Source organism: Miniopterus natalensis, chromosome X, assembly GCF_054644295.1.
Source record: "Miniopterus natalensis isolate mMinNat1 chromosome X, mMinNat1.hap1, whole genome shotgun sequence".
NCBI classification, from domain to species: domain Eukaryota; kingdom Metazoa; phylum Chordata; class Mammalia; order Chiroptera; family Miniopteridae; genus Miniopterus; species Miniopterus natalensis.
The window spans coordinates 27,850,337-27,866,135 of NC_142103.1; the positions used below are offsets into that span (position 1 = coordinate 27,850,337).

A 15,799-nucleotide genomic window follows, 5' to 3' on the forward strand; every position below is an offset into this window, starting at 1 on the left:
TCTCCTGCTCAAAGGCTCTGCATGGTAACCCCACAATCCACTGAATAATCTTAGGTTCCCTCTCCTGACATTCAGGGCTCTACAGGATCCAGCCTGAGTCACATATTCTAAGCCTTTTCAACCATTTTTCCTCTGTTCCAGCCTGAAAGACTCCAAATCACTGTTACCCAAACATACTTTATACTTACTCTGTGCTCTTGCTGTGCCATTGTCCTAGAATGAGTGATTTCCCCAGACCTGGTACTATAAAGGAATAGGTAATATAAAGGAATATACATCTCATAAAGGAATTGCTCCTAGGAATATTTCAGGAACATAAAAATAGACCACAGGTGTTGAGAGCCATTAAGTAGCCAGTCCAATGACAGCAAAGGCTTCACACCACCATTGCTTGTGGATAGAACCAGATAGTTTAGCTCAGGCTAGCAAAAAGGGGATTCTTTCAGAGCACTGTGGACCCATCGCTTGGTTTGTAGTCTATGTCTGATTTCATCACTTAATCATGGTACATAAAAGATCACCTTCACTTTGGACACCTTTAATCTCTTCTCCCATCCTTCCTCATGTCTCCTCTTATGCTATATGTTCCTCAGTTCCTTTCCATGAACTCTTTAAATAAATAACCTAGGACTTCTGCCATACTGAACATAGATGGAAGTATTCTCCTCCCAGTGAAGTCGATCACGGCCAGCTTTGTCCACAAAAAGGCCCCTGAAGTTAACCTGCATTGAAAATGCCTTCCCTGTAGAGCAAACACAGAAGAGAGGCCTTCTTGGTACTGTCACAGAAAGAATGTCAAGGCCTAGAGCCTGGACATTAGGCCTTGGTGAAGTGGCTTACTGAGTAGCAGATTTATCACCTTGTAGGCTACTGTAAAGTAATTTGGTAAGACACAAAATCCTCCCTTTCTATATCTACAAGTAATCCTTGCAGCTCATTGAAGATATAAAGAAAAACCTTCCACTGTCTCTTATCAAGAGCAGACCAATAGCCCTGGCTGGTTTTGCTCAGTGGTTAGAGCATCGGCCCGCAGGCTGAAGGGTCTCAGGTTAGATTCCAGTCAAGGGCATGTACCTCGGTTGCAGGTTCAGTCCCTAGCCCTGGTCGGGGCACGTGCAGGAGCCAACCAATCAATGTGTCTCTTTCATATCGATGTTTCTCTCTCTCCCTTCCACTCTCTCTGAAAAGCAATGGAAAAAAATATCCTCAGGTGAAGGTTAAAAAAAAAAAAAATAGAGCAGACCAATAATCCAGAAAATGCCCTTTTAACAGAGAAAAAGAAAGTTAAGTTTTAGTTTTACATAAGTACACTATAGACAAAGCTTATGTTTAAAACCCTTTTAATAAATTTGTTCAATTTTAGCCAGCTTGACTAAGGTAAGATTGTCTCTCTCATCAAGGGGTGTGGTTGATGTAAGTCCCATATGGATGAATGTCATGTGTACAGAAAAAGACAAGAATAAGTAAAATATGTACTATATAAGATATAGCTACAGCCCTGGCTGGTGTGGCTCAGTTGGTTGAGCATCATCCCATGCACCAGAAGGTCACCGGTTCGATTCCTGGTCAGGGCACATACCCAGGTTTCGGGTTTGATCTCCGTTCAGGGTGCATATGGAAGGCAACCAATCGATGTTTCTCTCTCTCTCTTTCTCTTCCTTCCTCTCTCTAAAAATAAATAAAAAGATGTTTTAAAAGATATACCCACAAATATACAGAGTGTCCCCAAAAATGTATACACACTTTGAATAATTATAAAGGCAGTGTTTATTAAAATACCTTTCACTTTCAAAATGTAATAGAATCTACATTAAAAAAATGTGCGTACATTTTTGGGACACCATATATGTATATATATATATGAATACATAAAGGTATTTGAATATAACAAAGTAATATACATATATACTATATAAAAAGTACATTGATAGAGTATATAAAAAGATATATATACATATAAGTACATGCATGTTAATATTAACAATTATTTTCTCCAGGTAAAGGAACTATAGGTAATTTATATCTTCTTTTATACTTTTCTGCATTGGACCTTTTCTAGTAGAAACTTATAATTTCCACAATCAGAGAAAAAGTGAAAATAAGACCATTCGGTTTAAACATACACACACGCACACACACACTTACCTTGATGTGAGACAAGGAAAAACCATCTAACTATATGTTGCTTCTTGTCCCATCTCACCGCTCACCCCCAGGAATAGGCCAGTGTGGGTCAAGGTGGAGGCATTGCCCTCCATAATAACAAATTTTCTCCCTCCACCCAATAGTTTTCTCCTCCCCTCTGTCCTTTGTTAACTGCGTTCAACTCGCAGTTCTCGTTCTGGTCACCAGATGGCGCGCTGACCTCTATTTTCTAAATACTCTTCAAACCGGGATTCGGCTGGATGCCCAGTAGGGGGCGTGCAGAGGCAGCCGATCAATGACTCTCTCATCATTGATGTTTCTGTCTCTCTCTCTCCCTCTCCTTTCCTCTCTCTGAAATCAATAGAGATATATTAAAAAAAAAAAAAAAAAAAGGGTATTGTCTTGGTAAACAGAAGGTTTAAAGAAAACGCTGATTTTTACACATAGCTTATGAATCAGTCCATTCAATACAATCCCACTTTAGTTTGAAAAATACATATTCATATTAAAGGATAGCAGGATATACAATTGAATTCTTCATTTATTCAATACTTCAATAAATATTCATTCCTAGGGTGCTTACTATATGCCAGGTATCCACAGGCACAATCCATATTTCCATGCCAATTTCTTTTCAGAATTCTAGATACTGTACTTGTATCTAACTGCCGACTGGGCAATTCTACCTGGATAAAGATAATAATGTGAAAACTCACCCAAATGCACAAACCAACAATATAATACTTAGCAAGTCCAAATTAATTACATATTCCCTAAACCCTGGGGAACTACGATCAAAACTGGAGGCAGTGTGGGAGGGTAGGAAGAAGGCAGAATTTTATTCAGACAAATCTGAGTTAGAACACAAGATTGGCCTCTTATTAATCTGTATAATCTTATTCCTCATTTGTAAAAGTAATTGAGTTTTGATTAGTATTTCTGAATTGGAGAAAGGGGAATCTCTGGGTATTTTTTAAGGACCCTAATCCCGATCCCTCTCTGCTGCCTCACCACAGGGGCTCCCACTCTCATGCACTGTCTCCTAAGAGCCTGGGAGGACATCCTGGTTAGCACAGAGCTCTCTCTCCAGGGTCCTAGACCCTCAGTGCTTTCTTCTCTGGAATTGGCCAGGCAAGTCGCCTCTCAGACATGTGATGGAGATACCAGCCTTCTGCCTGGGCAGGGAGGTGGTGAAGGGACCCAGAGAACCTGGCTCTGGATGCTGCTGATCCTCCACCATCGATGCCTTCAAAAGCATCTTCACGCCAATTCACAGCTTGACAGCCCTGGCCTCCAAGTCGTGGGCTGGACTTGCAGTGCATAGGGGTGTTCACACAGGTAGTGACACTTTTCTCCTGAGTTGGAGGACCACATGGTTTTGCAGGCTCCCTTTACCTGGGGTCTCCTGTGCCTCTGAGCCTGGGCTGATGCAGACATCACAAGCACTGCGCCAGGCACACGCACAACTAAAATCACCACAGAACCACCCAAACAGGCCGGGACACATCCAAGACCCTTCTGGGAGTCTGAGCAAGGTGGGTAGGGGAGCAACGGGTGAGGTCTTGTTGGAAGTCCATCACTATTGGGGGAGGGGGGCTCACTTCACTGTACTCTGAGAGAAGGACCAGCTGCGTCTGCTTCAGCCCCAAGTGACCTGGTCAGGCCCAGGTCAGAGGTCTTGCTCAGAGATGATCCCAACCAATGTTCCCAGCTAGAAATCCTGGGGGCTTTATCTCCTCCCCTGCAAAAAGTTCTCCAAAAGAGAAACAGAAGAAAGGAAAGGCAAAGTGCTCTGACTTCAGATGGGGCCAGTCATTGTCCTCCAGGTAAGCATGTCCAGGACTGCCTGGCCATCAGCCTAGGAGGGTCTGGTGCCTGCTGCAGGCTGGGGCAGAGAAACCAAAGTCACAACCTGGAGAGGAGTGTGGTTGGGTGAGTCCTTTCACATCCTACCTTAGCACCACCTCTTAGAGACCAGGGGAATGGATTTATCCTGTCTGTAAAATTGCCACAGTGAGCCCCTGGACTCATGTCACTCCAGCAGGAATCTATCCCAACCAGCAACCACCAGGCTGCCATAACCTTGAAGACTGCTCTGGAGACCCAAACATCCTCCCAAATGGCATCACTCAGTAAGAAAAATAAAAACAAAGTCAAGGACACGGGGCTGGCTTATTATTTTGTGGACTGATTACCAAAAAGAACTTTGAATTTCTTTCTTTTTAAAAATTAAATTTATTGGGGTGACAATGGTTAATATGAACATATAGGTTACAGGTGTGGGTTTCTATGTTACAAGATCTGTATATTGCACTGTGTGCCCACCACCCAAAGTCAAATCTCCCGTCACCATATATTAGAATCCCCTTCACCCCCCACCCCCTTCCCTCTGGCAACTACCACACTGCCATAAAGCTGAATTTATTTCTGATGCATTTTACTCATATTGGAAGCAATGCAAGGCATACATGTCTGTCATGGAAAAATACATCTGGCTATTTTGTCATCTCTGTTAGCTTTTTATTGTGTATGGTCTTGTTTTACTGTAAGAAATCTCAATTTTATGTAATAAAATTGATGAGGTTTTTAGTTTCTTTAAAAATATGCTTAAACAAGACTTTCACCCTTTTAATTTTGATACAATCATCTGTATTTTCTTCTATTTGTGTCAGTTTATTCTTACTGTAATTAGGAGTATATTGTATACAGCAGTGGCTCTGTGACTTGTGTGCTAATTTACAAAAATAGCAGATTTAGTGGGTCTGGGGTAAAGCCCAGGTCTCTTCATTTTCAATAAGGGAAACACTGATATATAAAATATATAACCGACTATAATGTTAAATTGGGGAAAACAATTCCCCCACTGTGATCCCTTTGGAACTGCAAATCATATTTTCTAGAGAAGTTAGCACACTCACTGAAGTTTACATAGTCAATAAAACAGAAATTAGGGTTCATGACTGAGTGGGTTCATACTTTTATAAAAATATATATCTTTATTGATTTCAGAGAGAGGAAGGGAGATGAAGAGAGAGAGATAGAAACATCAATGATGAGAGAGTGGTCATTGATCCATCAGCTGCCCCCTGCACGCCCCCCCTACTGGGGATCAAGCCACAACCCAGGCATATGCCCTGATCGGGAATTGATCCGGTGACCTCTTGGTTCATGGGTCAATGTTCAACTACTGAGCAACACTGGCCTGGCCTGAGTCATACTTTAAAAAAATTACTAACCACTGTCTGTGTGTCTAGAACTAATGAGATCAATAGAACAAAATCATAGGTTTTATAAGGATAGTTTAACAGAGAAATCATAATATCTGATACATAAACACATATATGTATATGCATATATATAGTATTTTAATGACTTACAAAGTACTTTTGTTGATGTGGGTGGGGTAGAAGGGAAAAGTTTCTAGCTTGAGCCTTACTTTCCTCTTTAGTATAAACAAATTGAGCAAGTCAGCTGAATTGATAAGGCAAGCCTGCGAGAAGAGAACTCACCCTAAAGCAAGTGTTAAGCAATTAAAACCAAAATCCTTGGAGATTATTTGGGAGGGAAATTCCAAGTACACAGCATTGTATCTGGCTCACAGATTTGTCTCCTGGCCCAGGTCCCAAGGAACTCATGTTTGAGTCCAGTGGAGAAAAGGGAGGTTTTCAGGAAAAACAAACAAACAAACAAACAAAAAACCCACGAAGGACTATTTTGCAAAGAGTCTTTAAGACATTAAGGTTTAAGCAGCACTGGGATGTTATCCACCTGGATAAGTATAATATTAAAGCTGGAGAAAGAGCATTCACCAAATATTTGTAGGAGACACAACTGCATATATGTATATATGCATATACATATATTTGTGTTTTGCACTCTGTGATGAGGGTCATGGAAGGAGCAGGACCCAAGAAAAGGGGCAACTGTGCCTAGCAGACATGACAGTATCCATGGGAAGAGAATAGCAGGGCAGGAATAGAAGGTGACACTCACCTGGAATCTCACAGGAATTGTGAGTGCAAGTGAGCCCTCCTTCCCAGACTCTCTAGGGGTTGGGGCCCTGAAAGATGCAGGTGGGGGGGGGGGGACACAGCTCACATGATCTTTACCTCATTTGGTTCCAAAGCAGTCCTGTAAGTCAAGTATTATTCCTATTTAAGTGGGAAAAGATTGACCCTTAAACAAATATATATATTTCTGCCTGAGATTCAGAAGAAACATGGGATTTACTTTTTAAAAGTTCTGACGTATTTATTAAGTGCCACGTTGTCTTTATAAGATGATAGACAGTGTTTAAATTGCTTTACATTTTTCCCCCATTATATTGGGGTGGTATTTTTGTGTGTGTGCAACATAAGTAAAATGTGTTCGTCCTGAAAAAATGAGAAGCTCCAACAAAGCAAAAATGAAAACAAAATTCGCCTATTATCTTACCCCACACACAGCCACTGTTAAACCTTTGAAGTATATACTTTCAGTTTTACTTTGCATATTAATATATAAATATACATTTTTTTTTATAAAAATGGGATACTACATATACTTTTCGAAAGTTGCTTCACAATATATAACGTCCATCTTTCCATGCATAATGGGTGAGACACATAATTGAAAGGGAGACTTGCCGATGGGGGAGAAGGAGCCCAATTTTACACCAGTTACAAGCGAAACACCTTAAATAAAGCCACGCAAAGAAGTTAAAATTAAGAAGACGGCCAGAGGGATTCGAGCGGCAATACTGAAATCAGGCAAACCCAGCATTGAAGGCCGACACGTTAAATAGGGTAAGGACGGTTCCGTCTCGCCTTCCAGTGCATGATCATCAGTTTGTTTCGTACTCTTTTCATCTCTTCCATCTCCTCTGCTACCTTTATCATCTCCTCGTTGCTCAAATTTCTGCCGTGTATGTCCCCTTTAAGTTGCGGGCGGGAGCGGGCCAGCCTTTCCTTAAAGCTGCCTTCTTCCAGCTTGTGCTTTCCCACCCCGCAAGGAGGCTGCTCCATGGGCGGCCGCGCCTCGAACAGGTCCTGCGGAGAGAGGCGCTCCTCTGGGGGGCGCTCCTGGGACATCAGCAGCTCGGGAAGGAGCTCGGGAAGGAGCTCCTCGGGAAAGAACTCCTCCTCGGAGGACTGTTCTTCCGAAGAAAGCTCCTCGGCAGAAGCTTCCTCCGGACAAGGCTCCTCCGGACAAGGCTCTTCGGGCGAGGGCTCCGCCTGAGGCTGCTCCTCGGCCGTTCTGGGCGTGCTCTGGGGCTGATCTTCGTTTGCTCGGCAGGATTTGTCCATGCTGGGAACGGTCTTCATATAAGCACGGTTATCCAGAAGAGACAAGCAAGGCAGCCGAGTCAGCATATTTGGTGGCTGGACCAAAACCCCGGCCTTGGGTTCCAAAAACCTTCCTTGCCCTGATTCGGAGAACAGGTCCTCCCACCGACGCTGGCCCAGAGGCCGTGGCCCCCGAGGACCCCGCCCCGGTCGCCCCCTCCTTCCCGAAAACCCACCATTTTCCCAGCAGGCCTTGCCCCGGGCCTCTCCCGCAGCTGCAGGGGCGGGGCGGTGGCGCCGCCACGGACTCGGTTCCCACCGGCGTCCTCCCTCGCACCCCAAACCGGTCCCCTGCTCACCCCTTCCCGGACCCGGACCTCTCTCCTGGCCGTTTGCTCCCAGGCGTTCTCTCCTCGAGGTGCCCCGCTGTGACCTGCAGACCCGCAGACAGCCGCCAGACAGGGTAGGGGGAGGGGAGTGGGGAGGGAGGAAGGACTGACTGACACTTGCGCCCCTTTTCTGGGCACCAGCCGCCACCCCCGCGCCAGCCGGCTCCGGTTGCCCCGGACCCAGGCCTCCCCCACCCCCCTCAATGTCTCCCTTCATCTCAAGCTTTGTCCTTCGTGCCCCCACCCCCACCCTTCAGTGCTCGTCATTCTTTTCAGGCGGGACGTGGGAGCTAAGGATTACATAGGAACTATATCTAAGTGTCTGTGGCTCCTTCCCAGGGTTGGCCCACTCACCTCCCCACCCCCAAAACCACCATTTTCTGCACCGAAGTGCGGGCGCTGGGCTGGCATAGGGAAAGGCCTGGACTGGCATAGGGAAAGGCCTGGACTCTCTGCCATCCCGATCCCCGGGATTACTGGGCAGCACAGACACTCACACCGACTTCAGAGGACCGAGGGGACTTCCTTCCTTCTGCTTTTCCCCCTCGAACCAAAGGGCAATAGGCAGACGGTGTCTGGACTGGCAAAAAGGACCAGGACGAGAGGGACTTGGGCAGACATAGGCTCCTGGTCACGTGAGGGCCGCGCGTCACCACCGAGCTCAGATCCCCAGTTACCACTTTGACCGGCAGCCGTGCTGCAGCAATATGCCATTACTTCCAGATCCCCAACGCACCAGGCATCGTCACTCACCTCTCTTTGTTTATATTTGCCTTTTCCTGGTTACCAGACACAGCATCCAGTCCTGGGGATTATTGCCTCTTCCTCTCAGCAGCTTCCCCTGATACCACCTCTCCCCCTCCTTTTCACGTCATCAGCCACCAAGCCCATTATTTCCCCTACAGTCCAGATCCTGCACTGAAATTTGACTATTTCTCTTTAATGAGTCAATATCATATGCTGCCTCTCCTAGTTTAAATCCCTAACTCCATCATGTCCTTGTAGGCTCTGTCAACACGGGTTGCATCTCTTGTCACTTTCATGAGAGATAAGCTTTCACTTTTCCATGACTTAAGAATTTTATTTTTTTGTAAGCCACCAGACCTATATCGAAAATAGAAGCTCTAGTCTAAATTGGTAATCATTCAGTTCTAGAACTCTAGAAAGAATTAAGTTTTTAAAGTATGTAACTCCAAAAAAGACTGAATACTTTGAATTTCATAAATCAAAATACATATTTGTCCAAGTACAAATAGTCTGGAAACTTATTATCTGAAATGGGAGCATTTTTGGTGGAGAGTGTGATATTAATATATATATGTAAGTATATATATAAATATATATGTAAGTATATATATAAATATGTATATACTATTCAGTCATTATTTTTCATAATAGAAGCTAGAAATTTTGCTGGGACTCAGATTCTTAACCAGCCATTTCTTGGTGTTGGTGGTTGAGAAAGTTTATATTAATTCATTAAGTGAGCAAGTATTTGGGTCCTGGGACTGCTGGACCCAAAAAGATAGATTCAGCACAAGGACTTTCATATTAAACTAGGCAATAATTCTGTTGAGCACACACTGAGTAGTGAGATTAAAATCATGCTCACATGATTTTCAGTTGTCATCACAAGTCTGTATTTTGGGATCAAATTGTTTTATGATCTTCACCATCATGCGTGCATCTCACCTACTCACATCAGCCTGGCTGCTACTTTCTCATGCAGATGCCCTTTCTTCAAGGGAGCAGACTATACCTCTCCTCTCTATATTTTACACTCTCAGGGTAGGTGGCGATCAGATCTGTGAGGATCTTGGGATTGCTTCTCTCAAATCCAGGCTGACCACCTAGTAAGTTTCCAAACAGAAATTCACATGTGAAATTTTCCATTTCGTAACTTTTTGTTCAACATTTAATTTACTTTGTGCTGAGATAGCAGAAAGACAGATATTAGTTCACCTTTACATCTTTTACGTAACTGTTACTTTTCAAAACCAAGTTTACACTGCATTATACCTTCTTTATTTTTTTCACTAAGGTTTGGCTTCATCATTGCATGGTTTCTTTCCAAGAGGAGCCCCATTTCATTCATTTCTTCATTTCTATCCTTTTTTTCCCTTACATCCTGTGATAGAGAACTCAGTACCTTAAAAGACACCCTGTTGAAGGTTCAGGCAATTCTCATCATTCAAAATGGGTTTTTGTTGTTGTTGAGCTGAAATCTTCCTCCCAGTAGTTTACACACATTGATCCTGGTTCTGCCCTCTGGAGGGTACAAGTATAAAATACAAAAGTGCCTTTTACCCTTGACAGCCTGACACTGCCAGAGTCAATGTTCTAGTTCTTTCCTCTTCCCATCTGAGACAATCTACTTGACCTTTCTGTGACTCAATTTCTTCATCTGCAAACTTGGAGACATAATAGTACCTACCTTATAGGATTTGTAAGAGGAATGAATGGGTCAGTATATGTAAAGGGCCTGGAATAGTACCTAGCATATAGAAAGCACTCTATAAGCACTAACTATAATAATAGTAATAATAATGGTATGACATAGTGCTAATAACACTACTAATTATCATTCTTCTATTAACATTAATTGACCGCTTATGCTGGGCATTACACTAAATACTTTCAATCTCATTTAATCTTTAAACAATTATGTTCTTACAAAAAAAACTCCTCAGTTATTTCACCTCTTTCTGATGTGATATTTTTTTTTTTTCAAATTTATCATCCTACATGCTCCTCCTGAATTTGTAAATGTCTCTGAAAATACTAAATATTATGACTAGTGTAGAATGGAGTGATCTTATCACATCCTTCATTGTAGAATAGCCACTATACGTCTATAGGTGCATCCTAAGATCATAGCAGATTTTGTGGATACCATATCACAGTTGAATCCAGGTGTGTTTTTTTAAAGAACCAATTGCATAATTGATTTAGGGACTTTTTTTAAAAACTTTTTTTTACATTTTTTTAAATTTTACTGATTTGAGAGAAAGAGGAAGGAGGAGAGACAGAGGAAAACATCAATTTGCTACCCATTGATGTGTTTGTTCATTGGTTGATTCTTGTATGTGCCCTGACTGGGGATTGAACCCGCAACCTTGGTGTATCTGGACAATGCTCTAACCAACTGAGCTATCTGGCCAGGGCTACAGTTGAATCCAGTTTAAGTTGCAGTCAACTGAGACCCCCAGATCTGTTTCATACATCTGTTAATGCATTTCTATAAGTCATTTTAGATTTTATTTATGTGTGGGTTTTTTCAGAAAACTAGGTGTGGGCTTGAAAGAAAAAATTGGAGATCCTAGTGAGAAGGATGTTACTAGAGTCCAAGTGAGAGCTGACAAGGCATGAAGAGAGGCAGTAATGGTGTGGGTAGAGAGAGGGGGACAACAGACAACGACCTAATGGTCGCAGAAGGCTGCTTCATTCCCAGGCCAGTGGTCATAAGGGCAACTGTTGGTAAGCCATTCCCCATTCCCCTGCCTGAGACACAGCTCAGCATGGACAGCCACTGGGGACAGACTCAAGGAGACAGAAGCCTCGTCCTTATTGCCCTGACAGGAAGACTCTGGGAGAAAGATATGACAATACATAAGACATACGTAGCACTACTGAGACCTACAAGAGCTCCAATCCCCAGTCGTGAAGCTGTGATACCTCCCGCGTTCAGAAATTGGCTCAGGCTACAATGGGATTTTTTTTTTTTTAATCCTCACCTGAGGATATTTTTTTCAATTGCTTTTCAGAGAGAGTGGAAGGCAGGGGAGAGAGAGAGAGACATCAATTGGTTGCCTCCTGCACGCACCCCGACTAGGGTAGAGGATTGAGCCTGCAACCCAGGTACGTGCCAAGGAATGGAACCCCGGGACCCTTCAGTCCGAGGACCAATGCACTAACCAAAGAGCAACCAGCTAGGGCAGTCATTTTAGTTTTAACCCAAGTATAGAAACTTCTATTTTTCTGGGTTAAATGTTGTCTTGTTAGATTCTCCCTCATTCTTTGAATTCAGGTTCTGTCATTCAGTACATTAGCTACAAAATATTAATTTAAAGCACACCAAGGTCAGGAAAGATCTAGGGGAGATCTCAGCAAAGAGCTCTGACTCCAAATAAGAAAATTCCTTTTCCCTGTTGAGTGTGGCAGCCAGGAGTGTGTGCCCTGCTGGGCCAGTTCCGTTCCTTTCCTCTCTCAGTGTGACTTCTCAGGATAGGATTACTTTCTAGTGCTGCTGATAGAAGACACAGTTGCCCCTCAAAGTTCCCAAACCAGTATAAATTAATCCTTGATGAGAGCTTGGTAAACATGGGGGGTGGGCAGACAAGGGAGGTAGGAGAAATTGGAACCAGGAAAGGAGGAAGGAAGACTGTGTTGGTATTGGCTCTAATTCTCTGCCTGACAGTAGCTGATTTGGGGTTCCCTTGAGAGGAAGGGCTCTCCACAAGGAATAGGTGAAGGTGGTTTTGCCGTGGTGATTTGTTACAAAGGAATGTGATGGGCTCCTTGTCTGTGTGTGATCAGGTTGAGAGCTGTGAGATAATCCTTCCGATGAATTTGACTTGATACTGCTGATGTAAGGTCCTGTGATGATTTGTTGCTGGGCTCACTCTTGCTAGTGAGGGCTGAAGTCTAAGAAACTCCATTTTGCAGGTGAGATAACTAAGGCTCTGGGAGGTTACATATTGTTCCCATGGAAACACAGATGATAGTAAGTAGCTGAGGTGGGATTTAAACCCCAGCAGTGTACATGCGAGACTGAACCTTTAACCACTTTGTAAAACTGTTCCTGGGCAGTGGGCTCCAGACACCTTATGTGCAGCCAGGGTGGGCAGCACAGGCCTTTTCATGTAGCAGGAGCTGAAGGCTGTCAGGGCAGCCAGGGTGCAGGGGAAAGACAGCCCCTGGCAACTGCTGCCATGATAATAGTCCCCAGAGGTGTGGCCTTCCTCTGAGGGATCTGAAGAAGTCAAGGGTGGTTTCTGGGTCAGGGATTCCTGTACCCTGGTGAGGCTGCACTTCTGTGGCATGATCAGAGCCCCCCTCCCTCTGAACCCCTCTACAGCACAGACTCGGTGGAGGTCTGGTTTCATTTTTCAGGGCCTGCCAGCCTAGAGTTGAGTTCTGCCCTCTCCAGCCCAGAAGTTCCTCATGCTGCTGCAATCTCTGCATTCCTTCCAAATGACACCCATGGCAGTTCTTTGTCTCAAGACTTGCTGCTGTAGGCGGCAGCCTGTCCAGACTGTGGTTCTCAGGCTCTCCTCACCCCAACCTCCCCCAAGGGAAATAGTCAAGTGGGAAATGCAGTGACTAGAGTCTTCTCTTTTCTGCTCCTGGCCTCATCTTACTAGCCCCCCCCTACACACACACACACACACACGCCACGCCACACACACACATATACACCCATACCCATGTATGTGCCCAGAGAAACAAGGAAGGGTCTTTGAGGAAAGGTGGGGCCCTGCCGGGCGTGGCTCAGCGGTTGAGCATCGACCTAGGATCCAGGTGATCAGGGTTCGATTCCCGGTCAGGGCACATGCCCAGGTTGCGGGCTCTATCCCCAGTTAGGGGCGTGCAGGAGGCAGCCGATCCATGACTCTCTCATCACTGATGTTTCTCTCTCTCCCTCTCCCTCTCCTTTCCTCTCTCTGAAATCAATAAAGATTTTTTTTTTTTTTTAAGTGAAAAGTCAACCCAAAGAATGGGGAAAAATACTTGCAAATCATATATTTGATAAGAAACTAATTTCCAGAAGACATAAAGAATTTTGGAAATTCAACCATAAAAAGACAACCCAATTGAAAAATGGGCTAATGATTTCAATAGACATTTCTCCAAAGCTATACAGATAACCAAAAGGCCCATGAAAACAAGCTCAGCATCATTAGTCATTAGGGAAATGCAAATCAGAACCAAAGGGAGATAACATTTCACACACAATATGATGGCTAAAATGAAAAGGATGGAAAATAAGTTTTGGCAAGGGTAATGAGAAACTGAAGCCCTCTAACATTGATGATGGGAATGTAAAATGCTGCACCCAATTTGAAAATAAATTGGCAGTGCTTCAGAATGTTAAACATAGATTTATCGTATGACCCATCAGTTTCATTCCTTGGTATACACCCAACAGAAATGAAAAGATATGGCCACGCGAAACTTAAACACAAATGTTCATGGCAGCATTGTTTATAATGGCCAATGGGAAAAAAAAACCGAATGTTCAACTGAGGAATAGACAAACAATATGCAGTATATATCATATAATAGAATATATTTGGCAATAAAAAGAAGTACTGAAACATGCTACAAATGGATAAACCTTTAAAACAATATGCTAAGTGAAAGAAGTCACAAAAGACTCTATATTCAATTTATGAGAAATTGCCGTATCAGAAAATATATGAGACAGAAAGTAGATTAGTGGTTGCTTGGGGCTGGCAGCAGGGTAGGGACAGGAAATTATTGGTAATGGATACCAGGTTTCTTTTGGAGATAATGAAAATGTTCTAAAATTAGATTGTGTGATGGTTGCCCAACCCTATGAATGAACTAAAAACCACTGGTAGTTCATTTGGGTGAATTATATGGCATATAAATTATATCTCAATAACACTGTTAAAGAGATAATTATACAATAAAATGATGTGTTGTGGGATTATAACACATGTAGAAGTAAAATATAAAACAATAGAAAAAAGAAAGGGGGGGAATACACAGTTGTAAAGTTCTTCCATTATCCACGAAGTCACATAATATTATTTGCAGGTATACTGTGATAATATAAATAGTGTAAACTCCAGAGCCATGGCTTGGATATTTTACCTGAGGAGAGAAGCAGGCTATGAAACAGAGAGCTGTAAGTCTCTTCCCAAAGGAAATGACTTCATTTGTACAGTACGGAGTAGATCAACCCTAAAGTTGTTCTTGAAAACAGTGCAGGTTGTGGTGTGTGGTATAATAAAAATATATATTTAGTCTTTGTCTCCAGTTCCTGGCACAGAGCTCCTAAAACCATTGGGATTTCCTAAATTATAGAAATGTCTTTTTTGTTCACAGTGAGCCCCTTTTGACCACATCTGAGTTTATTATTAACGAGGTGATACATGGTAGGACCCCCTAGCTTCAGAATGGGGGCTGGTCACCATAAAGACCAAGCAAATGATTAGGAGTGAACTTTCAGTCTCACCCCACCCCCGTCCCCAACCTCTAGAGAGGTAAGAGGGGCTGGATATTGAGTTCAATCACCAATGACCAGTGATTTAATCAATCATGCCTATGTGACAAAACCCTGTACCACTGTTTCCCCAGTGCCTTGCCCTGAGCCTCTCTTCCATTTAGCTGTCCCTGAGTTGTATTCTTTAAAATAAACTGGTACTGGTAACTAAAGCACTTTGAGTTTGGTGAGTTCTATTAAACTTAAAAATTGAGGAGGGGAACATGAGAACCCCCAAATTTGTAGTTGGCTGGGCAAAAGTGTGGGTAGCCTGGGCACTCCATTTGTGGCTGGTGTCTGACGTGGGGGCATTTTTGTAGGACTCAGCCCTTAACCTGTTGGATCTGCATTAATTTGATGAATTAGTATCAGAATTGAATTGAACCCTGCCCAGGTAGCTCAGTTGTTTTGAGTGTCCTTTCGATACACCAGGGTTGTGGATTTGATCCCTGGTCAGGACACTGCAAGAATCAACCAATGAATGCATGAATAAGTGGAACAACAAAAATTGATGTTTCTCTCTCTCTCAAGTGAATAAATAATTTTTTTAAAAAAAGAATTGAATTGAGTTGTAGGGCACCCAATTGGTGTTAGAGAATTGGTTGGTGTTAAAGAACACAACACTTCTGGTGTTATACGTGGTGTCAGATAACACCACACACAGTGAAAAGCAATTGAGAGGACAATGGTAGATTCATTGGAGATACAGACTAAACCTTAGGTCAGCTATTTATTTACCTGAGAAAACCTGGGAGAGAGAACAAGGAGGA

At 43.2% G+C, this 15,799-nt stretch overlaps 1 protein-coding gene and 1 long non-coding RNA gene across 2 annotated transcripts in view; one reads left to right on the forward strand and one right to left on the reverse strand.

Moving 5' to 3' along the window:
* Positions 1-6,370: 6,370 nt before the first annotated feature.
* On the reverse strand, positions 6,371-7,836 carry TCEAL1 (transcription elongation factor A like 1). Its single transcript, XM_016213025.2, has 2 exons — positions 7,769-7,836; positions 6,371-7,442 (listed from the first exon to the last, which is right to left on the reverse strand). The coding sequence occupies exon 2, from the start codon at positions 7,428-7,430 to the stop codon at positions 6,921-6,923; it is 510 nt and encodes a 169-aa protein (XP_016068511.1). The 5' UTR covers positions 7,431-7,442; positions 7,769-7,836; the 3' UTR covers positions 6,371-6,920.
* LOC148090440 (uncharacterized) overlaps positions 7,778-15,799 on the forward strand; it is a 32,649-nt gene continuing 24,627 nt past the window's right edge. The window contains exon 1 of the long non-coding RNA XR_015713704.1: positions 7,778-7,872. This is a non-coding gene — a long non-coding RNA (uncharacterized LOC148090440). The remainder of the gene's footprint in view (positions 7,873-15,799) is intronic.

Bases quoted from the DNA above. Each gene is read 5' to 3' on its own strand.
- TCEAL1 (XM_016213025.2), bottom strand. From the start codon at position 7,430: ATGGACAAATCCTGCCGAGCAAACGAAGATCAGCCCCAGAGCACGCCC.